Consider the following 12,874-nt stretch of genomic DNA (forward strand, 5'->3'; position numbering starts at 1 on the left):
GGTCTGGTGTTCTGATTTGGAAGAGAGGATACTGTGAAAAGCTCAAAGGTATCTGCCCCAGACCCCCCCAGGGATGTCAGAAAGTCTGCATAACTCCTGTCCCTTCATCTGCTTTGAAAATGCAGCTGCTCTCTGAAGGTGGTGAGCGTATCAGCCATTCCATTCACATCTTGACCCAAATTGTTGATTATATTACTCAGCCAGCCCCTCCTGAGACCTTCAGGAGATGTTGGGGAAAGTGCAGAGCCTGAGCGCCATATCCCAGAGCTAAACGGTGTGAGACACAGGTGCCCACAGTGGTGGGAGGAGGTGGGGGTCAGGCTGAGGGATTAGTGAAGGCAGGTAGAGAAAGACGGATTCAGTTCCATTTAAGAAAGACTTACTGAGCGGCTGCTATGCCTTAGATGCCAGGCCAAGAACTGAGGATACAGCTGTGATGCAAAGCAGACAAAGTTCCTGCTCTCGGGGGGCTTGTAGTTTAGCCCCAGGGTGGCTCTAATGATGGCAGGTAGCCGTCTGGAGCGCTGAACCGAGAAGGATTTCCAGGCCACGTTCAGGCTCAGGGGAGTGTGTGTTCAACTGATGATGTCTGCACAGGCCTTGCAGTGGGAGGTGGACTGCGCAGGCCTCTGTTTGGCCGTCCCTGCGGTGAAACGGGGAGGACACGAACGAAGCTCCTCCTGGGTATTTTTGTGCTGTCCTCTCCACCCCCTTCTCTATCTGCTGCTCAAGTCTCACAGTGAATCTAAAGAGTTTGGCTGGTTCCTCAGTTTTGGGAGGCATACAGACTCCTTTGGGAGCTGGTCCTGTCTACTTCTCTCCCCATTCCTGTTACCGCTCTGCCCCTTCACAGCTGCACACAGTCAAGCTGCCGGTCCTTCCCTGAATAGTCTCTGCTAGCTCCTGCTTCCCGATCTGCCTGCTGCCCTTTCAGCTCAGGTGTCACCTCTTCCCCCTGATCCACCCCTCGTGCAGCTTTCTCATAGCATGTTGTTGGCTGGCCTCCCTCCCTGCCAGGCTGGGGGCTCCTTGAGGGTACAGCCTGTCCTGCCTCATTCTTCTCCTGAACTGTTGACAAAGGGTACGTGCTGACTAGTATTTGGATGAGTGAATGAACACATGAGTGAACAAACAGATGAGCTGCCGGTGATTGCTTCAGAGTTTTCCCCAAGGATCACCTCAGTTCTTGGTGTTTGGATGGGGCTAACCCAGGGCATGGCTTGTTTTTGTGTCACCTTTGCCTTCCACACCTAGAAAATGTTTAGAATTGGTACATTCTTTGACGTCCCTTTGGATTATGTGGCTGTTTCGGAAAGGACATTGCCACTGGGTCTCTTAAGCTCATTGAATGCAAGCACAACAGAATGTGAAGAAAGAGCCCTTTTAGAAAAAGAACATGAGCCTCAGAGTTGAAAGGTTATGTTTATTCAAGGTGGAAAAGAAGCAAAGGGTCTCATTTAGTTTCTCCCTGAAAAAAGGGATATCCTCGACCCTGGGGCCCAGCACTGGTAGAAGGTCGAGGGTCAGAGTCCTTATCTCTTACAGGGCTCCAGCACGGCCTGCACAGTGGAAGGTCTCAAAAATAGTAAGAGCCCTGCTCAGCTGTTGTTTGTTTTGTTTTTTTTCAGCTGTTGTTTTTTAAAAAATCTTTAGCTAACAATCTGAATGTTATCTCTTGGTTTAGATATCCAAGAAGCTCATCAGTTCCTTCTATTTTAGGAAAAGATAAAAGTATTATTTATTGTGGGTTTCTTTCTATTTAAAAAGTAATATATAAAGAATGGCAAGAATGTTTGCTAATTGTTGAAGCTGGGCAATAAGTTTGAGGGGATTCATTATACTATTGCTTCTACTCTTGTTTACATTTGAAAATGCCCATAAGCAATATGTAGACATCACAGAAAATTTGGGAAGTATAGGAAGACATAAAGAAGAAAAAATTAAAACACCCATAATCCTGCCTCTTAAGATGACATTTGATGAGTAAACCTGGTATTTTTTTTCCTCTGTGTGGGTAGGAATGTGTGTACCCATGTATTCACAAACACACACATAGGCATGCTGTTTAGTTTTCTATTGCTCTGTAAAAACTCACCCCAAACTCAGTGGCTTAAAACAACCACCATTTTATTATGCTTAAGGATTTTGTGGGTCAAAAATTGAGACAGGACATAGCAAGGATGGCTGGTCTCTGCTCTGTGATTACTGAGACCTCCACTGGGAAGATTCTGGTGGCAGGGGGTTAGAGTCTTCTAGAAGTTTCTTCACTTACAAGTCTGGTTCCTGGGCTGGAATGACTTGAAGATGGGGCTCCACTGGGACTATTAACCAGAGTGCCTGCATATGACTTCTCCAAGAGGCTTGGGCTTCCTTACAGCATGGTGGCCCCTGGGTAGTCAGACTTCCTGTGTTGCAGCTCAGGGCTACAAAAGTGAGTGTTCCAGTGAACAAGACGAAAGCTGTGTGGCCCTTTAAGACCTAGCCTAGGAAGTCACTTAGTGTCACTTTCGCCATACTCTACTGGTCAGAGTAGCCACTGTCCCCCCAGATTCAAGGGAAGGAGGATGAAAGAATTTGCAGTCCTGTTTTAAAAGCCGCCACACGTGTATATGCTTTTCCTCCCAAATTTTGGATCATGGAGGCATATATAGTCTTATGTCAGTTGTCTGTCTTCTTACTAATGTATCAGTGAAATTTATAATTACACAAAAATTTAAAGAATCTGTACCACAAATAAACATTATAAACAAAATCAAAAGATATTTTACAGGGTAGGAACAAAATTGATAACACACAAGACAAAGGACTAATAAATTTAAGGTCGAAAAAGCCCTTATATATCAGAGTTAAAATGCTGACAATCAGTAAAATGGGCAATGAGGATGAACACTTAGACCATAGGAAAAAAGTTTAGGTAAATATATATCTATACACACACATACATAGACAAATGTATAAAGAGATGCTTAACTCACTTTTAATTAAAGGGAAGCATTTTCACCTATCATATTTCATTTTTCACCTGTCATGTTGGCAAAGATTAGAAATAATGATTTTCATTTTAAAAAATGTGTAGGAAGCAACCCTTCCTCGAGAGTGTGACCCTGAAAGGTCTTTTTCTTTTTAATGTAAAGTACAAATAAAGGTGTTTCATTGTTTTACTTTAGCTGTTGCAGGCCAGAGCAGACAGTCACTTTCAGCGGAGAGCCCTCCCTGGGGCCTTCCAGGCATGGAGAAGGCTCTGGCAGTGGCACCAGCAGGAGAGAGTCCTCTATGCCAGAGCAGCACGCTTTCACAGGTATGCCGTGCGGCTCCTGTCTGCCCTGGGCCAGGCGTCTCAGGTCAGTTCTGCCACCCACATAGCCATTTGCTTTGTTTCTTAGCCTGCCAGTCCCCTAGGCCCTGGTTCTTCCTTGATTTTCAATAATGTGGGCTCTTTGAGCTCATCTAGCAGAAAAAGACAGCCATTGTTTCCCCTGGGAAAACTTGTGTCTATCTGTGTAGCAAGTGCTTTCAGAACAGCCCTGGTTTTATGCCCGTTCCCTCGTTACAAGCCGCAGTGAGCCGCATTAAAGCTGCCCATTAGCTTTCTGGATCAGAGTGTGGTTGGACGTCGCATCGCCTTGGCAGGCTTTCTTGAGCGTGATTTCCCTGAAACGCTTGGTTCCTGTTCTGCTAGACCTGGCTTTTTGAAGTCTTGAAATTATCGTTGTCAACAAAATTAGAACGGGCAAGGAGCAGAGCTCCATCCTTTTAGCTCTCACAGTAGCAAACTTGCCCAGAGCCAGGTCCGTGCTACCTGTTGGTGGAATGTCATGAAGAGATTATTAATGACTAACTGTTGGCCACTGTGGTGGGTGCGGTGTGATGGGTAAAAGGAAAATATAGAAGCTCATTTGCCTGTGATATCGTCATCTTCACTAATAATTTCCTTCTCACAGCAGTCCTGAGAGAACAGGTTCAAAGTGATAAATGACTCACCCATGTAACAACCATTAAGTGGCAGAGCCAGGGTTTACATTCAGTCTCCCTGATTCCAAAGTCCAAGTACTTGCTACTGGATCAAGAGGAATATCTTTTTGATGACTGGGTAGGAACTTTAAATCTTGGTGAGGAGGAGAGACTGATATACAAGGGACAATTGAAGAACAATCCAAGAGAATAGACCCATGTGTCCTCAATGGTGTCAGCACAAGTTCTTCCAGAGCTCAGACCTGGTGCTGAGGGAGGTGCCCTGGGGAGACTCTCTGTGAGCTGGGGGTGAGGATGGCTGGTGGGATGAAGAGGGCCAGACTGAGGGGCTGCCTGCTCCTACAGGTAGATGATGGACAGGTGTTTGAGCAGGTGCGTGGAACTAGTACGGTGACAGTTTGGGAGATTGCCCTGAGGACAGTGTGCATCAACTTAGGACAGTGAAACAAGGGGGAGGGACATGCATTGGGAGAAGTTGCAGTGAACTTGGCTTTGGAGGACTCTGAATGCTGGTTTGAGAGGATCAGCCAGAACCCCGGGCTCCTTACACGAAGTTCAAGATGTTTCTAGGGGGTGGCCACAAGGAAAAGTGGCTGACGTGGGCTAGCATTTACCTCTGCCCCCTCCCCTGCAGAGAGCAGCTGCACCTTTCCTTAGTTCCTGTGTTGAGGTTTAGTGTAAGATTCATTCAAAAAATGGCTTCACTATGAAAACACACACATACACACCCCTTTGTTTTCTTTACAAATGAGTCATGTTTGGTTCTATTGCTTTTTTGTATTTTGGCATGTTGTGGGGACCAGAAATTGAGGGTACCTTCAAAGCAGCCAAGAGGAGCTCCTAAAAGGGCTTTTGCTGGGGGGCAGGCATGGGTGAGTTTAGAACCATCACTTGAGACAAAAGGGTGGAAGGTGAATCAGAGGCAGGAAGTAGCACGGAGGCTTGAAGGATGGCGAAGAGGATCTAGGCGTTATCTTTTTCGGGTTTAGTGAGATCTTTTTAGAAAAGTTAGTTTTTCAGGTTCCCGCCTTCCTGGTTCACAAGAAGGCAGAGTGATTGAGAACCTGGCCTAGAAGCCGACAGGCCTGACCGAGTTCAGACCCTTGCTCCATGCTTGCCGGCTCTATGACCCTGGACAAGCCACTCAGTCTCTCTGAGCCCCTGTTTCCTCAAGTTTAAAATGGAGGTGCTTTGATAATAGTCCTTATCTCACAGGGTTGTCATGAAAACTAAGTGGGATAATCCATGTAAAATACAAGCAGAGTGCCCAGCATAAAATATTAACTGTCCCCTGATCCCTAGAATTGATTTGTGACTCTTAGGGTAAATTAATATCCATGGGTTTGGTTTGGAGTTTAGCAAATCAAAGTTCTAAATAGATGTGTATGTTCTATCTTTCCATAATTCTTAGGGTATTTAAAAAAATATTTTAGGAATACGGATGGAATTTATGGTGGAATCTCATGAATTATGAATAAAAATGGTAGTTTATTAACCTGCCAGTGAAATATTATACTGAGAATGAGACAAGACTGGTTTGCCTTTTTTTTTTTTAATTGAGCTAAAATTTACATACAGTGAAAGGTACAGATGTTAAGTAAACATATTGATGAGTTTTTACAAATTACATCTCTGGATAATCAACACCCCAGTCAACATACGGAACATTTCCATCACCCCAGAAAGTTCCTTCAAGCCCTTTTCCAGCCAGTTCCTATCCTGCATAAATAACCACTGTTCTGATTTCTGGCATTCTAGGTTAATTTTGCATGTTTTTGAACTTTGTACAGTGGGATCAGGCAGTAATGTACTCTATTGTGTCTGCAAGTCTTTTAAAGCTCAGCGTAATGTTTTTGAGATTGTGCCAGGTTGTTGCATGTATCTGTAGCTGTTTTTTTATTTGCTGAGTAGTATTCTATTGTATGAATCGAAGACAGTATTTTGATCCATTTTAACAGAGGAGTTGTTTCCAGTTTGAGGCCATTATGCGTAAGGCTGCCGTGAACATTTGTTTTAGTGGAATATGTTTTCATTTCTCTTGGGTAGACACCAAGAAGTAGACTTCTGGATCAGGGGTGGGTTTATGCTTAATCTTACAGGTGGTTGCATCATTTTATGCTCCCACCAGCAAATCTGAGAATTCTGGTTGCTCCAGATCCTCACCAGCTTTGTTTTTGACAGTCTTTTTAACTTAGCCATTACAGTGGGTGTGGAGTGCTGTCTCATTTTCCTGACGACTAATGATTGTCCAGCATTTCTTTAAAGCCTAATGAGCCAGGAACGGAAGCCTCTGTAATTTGACCAAGTCAGATTGATTGCCAGGAAGGAGGGAATTCCAGAGGAACTCTGGAATGCTGCTGTACCTGAGGGAAGGGAATTTGTAACCTTTGGGCTCCCACTGAAGGAACTGAGGAGACTCTAAGAGAAACAGGGATCTGTTTTGGATTGATTGCTGTTTCTGAGGCAAGTTGAGGAGGGACTCACTAGGGAGAGCTGTCATGAGTATCCTCAGGAGTGAATGAATGGACATAGCAAAGCTTGTCTGGGGCATCACTGGTGAGGAAGCAATAACCATCCAAAGAGGGGGTCCTTGTGGCATCTTACAACTGCTGCATGACGTTGGGAGAAACAGTGTTTCTTTGCAGTTGGCTTTCTGTGTGACTGATGAATGGTAGAGCTGTTCTTTCTTTTCAATCTGAGCTGATTTTCATTCTTTGAATACCAGACAGGTTTTGACTCTTTCAGCCTTTATCATGTGCTTATTGACCATTTTATATCTTTTGTGAAGTGTCTGTTCAAGTCTTTTTCCTAGCTTTTTAAAAAATTAGGTTATATGTCTTTTTAAAATTATTATTGATCTGTAGAAGTTTTTAAAAAATATATTCTGGTTCGTATTATTTCTTTTATTGGACTAGGTATTAAAAATATTTTCTTCCAGTGTGTGGCTTGCTTTTCCATTTTTTAACAGTATTTTTTTTAATTGAGAGCAAAGTAGGTGGTTATATATGTACTGAAATGAATTAATAGGTTTTTTTTTTTTTTGATGAGTGGAAGTGTTTAATTTCGATACAGTCCAGGGGAACTTTCCTGGTGGTCCAGTGGTTAAGACTGTGCTTCCAATGCAGGGGGCCTGGGTTCAATCCCTGGTCAGGGAACTAAGATCCCACATGCTGCACAGCACGGCCAAAAAAAAGAAATTAAAAAAAATAATAATAAAAATAAATAAAAAGTAGAAAAATTATATTGTGGTGGTTTAAAACAATTTTTGATACAGTCCATTTCCTCAGTTTTTTTCTTTTATAATTAGTGATTTGGGGGTTCTCTCTAAAATAATTTGCCTACTCCAAGATCTCAAAAGATATCTTCCTACATTTTCTCCAGAAGCTTTATAGTTTTAGCATTTACATTTAGGTCTGTGATCATCTTGAATTTTTTTCTGTATATGGTATGAGGTAGGAGTCAAGGATTTTATTTTTTTTTCTGTTCTTCGGTTTTTTCCAGCACCATTTCTTTTTTTTTTAATATTTATTTATTCATTCACTCATGCATGCATGCTGCGCCAGGTCTTAGTTGTGGCACACAGGATCTTTGTTGTGGCATGCGGACTTCTTAGTTGTGGCATGAGGACTTCTTAGTTGCGGCATGAGGACTTCTTAGTTGCGGCTTGCGGACTCTTAGTTGCGGCATGCACTCCAGCACCATTTCTTGAGAAGACTTGCATTCCCCCATTGAATTGCCTTGGCACCTTTGTTGAAAATCAATTGGCCGTATATGTTTGTATCTATTTCTGGACTTTCTTTTCTGTTTCATGTATCTGTGTGTTTAATGTGCTTATTCTTATGCCATTAAGATACTATCTTGATTACTGTATCTTTATAGCAGGTTTTGAAATGAGCTTATTCTTCCTGGGATTTTGTTTGGAATCACACTGAATCTGTATAGATCAATTTAGGGGAGATTGGATGTCTTAACCATATTGAGACTTACCATAAAAAGAACTTGGTACATCCTCCATTTATATAGGTTTTCTTTAATTTTTCTCAGCAGTGTTTTGTAACTTTGCATTGAAGTTATATATATATTTTGTTAAATTTATTCCTAAATATCTTATTTTTTTGATGCCGTTGTAAATGGAATTACTTTTAAAATTCATTTTCTAATTGTTTGTCCTACTATATAGAAGGACAGTCGATACCTTGAGTTCCATGACCATTCTAAATTTCTAAATTCACTTACTAGTTTTAGTTCATCCTTCCTTTCTTCTTTTAAAATTGCATAGGGTTTCTGCATAAATAATCATGTCATATGTAAACAAAGGCAACTTAATTTATACTTCCCAGTCTGTATGCTTTTTTTTCCCTCTTATTGCACTGGCTAGGATCTCCAATAAGGTATTGAATAGAAATGATAAGAGGGTACATACTTGTCTTTTTCCCAATCTTAGGGGGAAAACAAAAGCAGTTAGTATTTCACTGTTGAGGCGTTAGCTTTTTATAGATGCCCTTTATTAGATTGAGAATGTTCCCTTCTATTCTTAGTTTTCTGACTGTTTTTATTATGAATGGTGGATAAATTTTGCCAAATGCTCTTTCCACATTTACTGAGATGATCATATAGTTTTCCTGGTTTTCAAACGTTAAATCAACCTTGTATTCCTGAGACAAACCCAACTTGGTCGTGGTGTATTATCCATTTTACATATTATTGATTTTGGCCTGTTAATGTTTTGTTAAAATTTTTTACATGTACTTTCACGAGGGATATTGGTCTGTAGTTCTCTTGTAATGTTTTAACCTTTATTTTCTGAAATGCTTTTTAAGGTTGGTATTATTTCTTTAAATTTTTAATGGAATTTCCTAGTGAAATTATCTGGGCCTAGAGTTTTTGTTTTTGTTTTTTAATGAGAAGGTTTTTGATTACAGATTTCATTTTGTAAATAGATACAGAGCTACTGAGAGTTTCTTTTTGTGTCAGTTTTGGTAAGCTCTGTTTTTCAAGGAATTTTTCACTCTGTCCAGGGTGTCAAATATATTGGCATAAAGCTGTTCATAAAAGTTCCTTTTGGAACTTCCCTGGTGGCACAGTGGTTAAGAATCCACCTGCCAGTGCAGGGGACAGGGGTTTGAGCCCTGGTCTGGGAAGATCCCACACTCCGCGGAGCAGCTAAGCCCGTGTGTCACGACTACTGAGCTTGTGCTCTAGAGCCCGCGTGCCACAACTACTGAAGCCTGTGCGCCTAAAGCCCATGCTCTGCAACGAGAGAAACCACCGCAATGAGAAGCAAGTATACCACAACGAAGAGTAGCCCCCACTCACCACAACTAGAGAAAGCCCATGCGCAACAACAAAGACCCAATGCAACCATAAATAAATAAATAAATAAACAAATAAATTTATATTAAAAAAAGGTGCCCTTTAATGTCTGTAGAATCTGGAATGATACCACCACTTTCATTCCTGATTTTGGTAATTTGTGTGTTTTCTCTCTTTTTCTTGATCAGTCTTGCTAAGACTTTATTTGTTTTTTTAAAAAGCCAACTTTTGCTAATTTTCTTGTTTATTTTTCTTTAATTGATGTAAGCTCTTTATTTTGTTCTTTCTACCTACTTTAGATTTTTAGTTTGATGTAGTCCATTTGTTTATTTTTGCTTTTGTTTCTTTTGCCTGAATGAGGTGTATCCAGAAAGATATTGCTAAGACCAATGTCAGAGGTTGTACTGCCTGTGTTTTCTTCTAGGATTTTTATGGTTTCAGGTCACACATTCAAGTGTTTAATACATTTTGAGTTAATTTTTGTGTATGCTGTAAAATAGTGGTCTAGTTTTATTCTTTTACGTGTGGTTGTCCAGTTTTCTCAACACTATTTTTTGAAGAGACTATCCTTTCTGCATTGTATGTTCTTTGCTTCTTTATCATAAATCAGTTGTCCATATATATGTGGACTTATTTCTGTGCTCTCAATTCTGTTCCATTGATCTCTGTGTCTTTTTTTTTTTTTCCTGCCAGTGCCATGTTGTTTTGATTAATATAGCTTTGTAGTATAATTTTCAGTCAGGGAGTATGATATCTCTAGCTTTGTTCTTTTTTCCTCAGGATTGCTTTGGCTTTTCGGGGTCTACCTTTTTTATTTTTTAAAGTAGTTCTAGGAATTACAGTATGCATCATTAACTTATTACAGCTCTATTTAGAATACTATTTTTTTTTTTTTTGGCTGTGTTGGGTCTTCGTTGCTGCACGTGGGCTTTCTCTAGTTGTAGTGAGAGGGGGCTGCTCTTCGTTGCAGTACGCAGGCTTCTCATTGGGGTGGCTTCTCTTGTTGTGGGGCACGGGCTCTAGGTGTGCGGGCTTCAGTAGTTGTGGCACGTGGGCTCAGTAGTTGTGGCTTCCAGGCTCTAGAGCACAGGCTCAGTAGTTGTGATGCACGGGCTTAGTTGCCCTGTGGCATGTGGGATCTTCCCGGACCAGGGCTCGAACCTGTGTCCCCTGCATCGGCAGGCGGATTCTTAACCACTGTGCCATCAGGGAAGCCCTATTTAGAATACTACTGTACTACTTCATGTTAAATGTAAGAACATAAAAATAGTAAAATTCCTTTCCTCTTTATCTTGATGGTATTTGTTGTCATATATTTTGTGTCTACAATACTTTTTACCCAATACAATTTTATTATTTTTGCTTTAAACCATCAGAATTATTTTTTAAAAATTAGGAGAAGAAAAAATATAGTCTTTTATATTTACCCACATATTTTCCATATCTGGTGTACTTTGTTTCTTTCTGTAGATTTGCGGTTTTTATCTGTATCATTTCCTTTCATCCTGAAGAAGATCCTTTGGCATTTTTATAGAGTATGGGTTAGCTGGAGATGAACCATCTCAGCTTTTGTTTTATGCTCATTTCACTGTCTCATGTTTAAAGGACTTTTCCCTGGCTATGGAACAATGAGTTGATTTCTCCATCCCCTCACTTCCAAGTGTTTTTAAGACAGTGTTCTGTTGTCTTCTCACCTCCATTATTTCTGATGAAAAGTCACGTGTCATTTGTATTGTTTACCTGAATGTAATCTGTCTCTCTTCCTTTCCTTTTAAGATGTTCTTACCAATCTTTGGTTTTCTGCATTTAGGGTGGGATGTACTTAGGTGTAGTTTTCTTATGTTTGTCCTGCTTGGGGTTCACTGAGCTGCTTGGATCAGAGGTGTCACCCCACCCCCACTCCAACCAAATTTGGGAAGTCTTTTATTTCTTCAAGTAATTTATCTGCTCTTCTCTCCTTCTGAGACTCAAATTATACTATGTTAGACCACTTAATATTGTCCCACAGGTCACCGAGGCTCTATTCAATATTTTTCTTCCCTTTTTCTCTATGGTGTTTGGATTGGATGCTTTTCTGTTGATCTGTCTTCAAGTTCAGTGGTCTTTCTTATACAGTTTATAATTTGTAGCCCATCCAATGACTTTTCTGCTTCAGATTCGGTACTTATCAATTCTAGGATTTTCATTTGCTTCCTTTTTTTTTTTAAATTGTGGTAAAACATGTAACATAAAACTTACCATTTTATATTTTAAAAGATGAAGTTTGCTCGATATTTTATGTATTTATTACAATCACAGAAGAAACAACCAAAGAGGAATTGTAATTATTAATTTTTTTTAAAATATAAAATTAGTTCACTTTGGTGTGAAGAACATGATTTTAAGTATTTCAGTATAAAGTGGCAAGATTTCTGTAAAGGTAATTAATTGTCTTGTCAATTGGTGTTTCTGTCTACTGTATCGTTTAATAGTTGGAAGTATTTCAGTCAAAAATGAGTTGTGGGGGACTTCCCTGGTGGCACAGTGGTTAAGAATCCACCTGCCAATGCAGGGGACACGGGTTCAAGCCCTGGTCTGGGAAGATCCCACATGCCGTGGAGCAACTATGCCCGTGTACCACAACTACTGAGCCTGCGCTCTAGAGCCCATGCTCCACAACAAGAGAAGCCACCGCAATGAGAAGCCCGTGCACCGCAACAAAGAGTAGCCCCCGTTCGCCGCAACTAGAGAAAGCCTGCATGCAGCAACAAAGACCCAATGCAGCCAAAAATAAATAAATAAATAGATTTATTTTTTAAAAATGAGTTATCCACACAGCATCACAGCAGACAATAAAATAAAGGCTGAGAAAATGGAAGGAAAATGTGGAGAAGAGAGGAATGGGAAAGAATTTATCTTTTAATCTTAATCCGTGAATATCTCTTGGACCTAAAATAAATAAGTTATATGTCTTAGTAGCTATTATTATACTGAAAGAAAAGACTTGCCAAAAGGATATAATATTTCTTAGTTCAGAGAGAAGTTATGTTTTCAAGATGCTTAGTTTATTAGTCTCCTCAAATCTTTCCTCTTCAATTTGTTTGGCTTTATTTTCCATTTACTTTTAAATTAAAACATGTATATATACATATGCATCTATTTTCAGTTCTAATATTCCACTGAAATAAACTCTGAATCATTAAGATAATTTTCTTTTAAACTTACCATTTTAACCATTTTCAAGTACACAATTCGGTGGCATTAAGTACATTCACAGTATTATACAGTCATCACCACTATCCACTTCTAGAACTTTTTCATCATCCTAAACAGAAACTCTGTACCCATTAAGCAGTAACTTTTCAGTGTCATCTACTCCCAGCCCAGGTAACCTCTAACCTACTTTCTGTCTCCGCAATTGCCTATTCTATGTACCTCATGTAAATGGAACCATAAAATATTTGTCATTTTGTGCCTGACTTAGTCCACTTAGCATGACATTTTCAAGGTTTATCCGTATTGTAGCACATGTAAGAATTTCGTTCCTTTTTATGGCTTAATAATATTCCATTGTATGGACATACCACAATTTGTTTTTCCATCCATGTGT

General features: G+C 40.2%; 1 protein-coding gene across 14 annotated transcripts in view; it reads left to right on the forward strand.

Moving 5' to 3' along the window:
• Positions 1–12,874, forward strand: part of SFI1 (SFI1 centrin binding protein) — an 86,279-nt gene that overhangs the window by 59,025 nt on the left and 14,380 nt on the right. For 13 of the 14 annotated variants that reach the window (XR_009005118.1, XR_009005119.1, XM_057527258.1 and 10 more), the window contains one exon: positions 3,168–3,298. The exons of the other annotated variant lie outside the window; for it this stretch is intronic. Coding sequence is in view for 11 of the 13 variants with exons in the window: in XM_057527258.1 (XP_057383241.1) it covers positions 3,168–3,298 (131 nt within the window). In the remaining 2 variants the exon portion in view is untranslated. The remainder of the gene's footprint in view (positions 1–3,167; positions 3,299–12,874) is intronic. 14 annotated transcript variants of the gene reach the window in all.

This window comes from Balaenoptera acutorostrata, chromosome 13 (genome assembly GCF_949987535.1).
Source record: "Balaenoptera acutorostrata chromosome 13, mBalAcu1.1, whole genome shotgun sequence".
NCBI classification, from domain to species: domain Eukaryota; kingdom Metazoa; phylum Chordata; class Mammalia; order Artiodactyla; family Balaenopteridae; genus Balaenoptera; species Balaenoptera acutorostrata.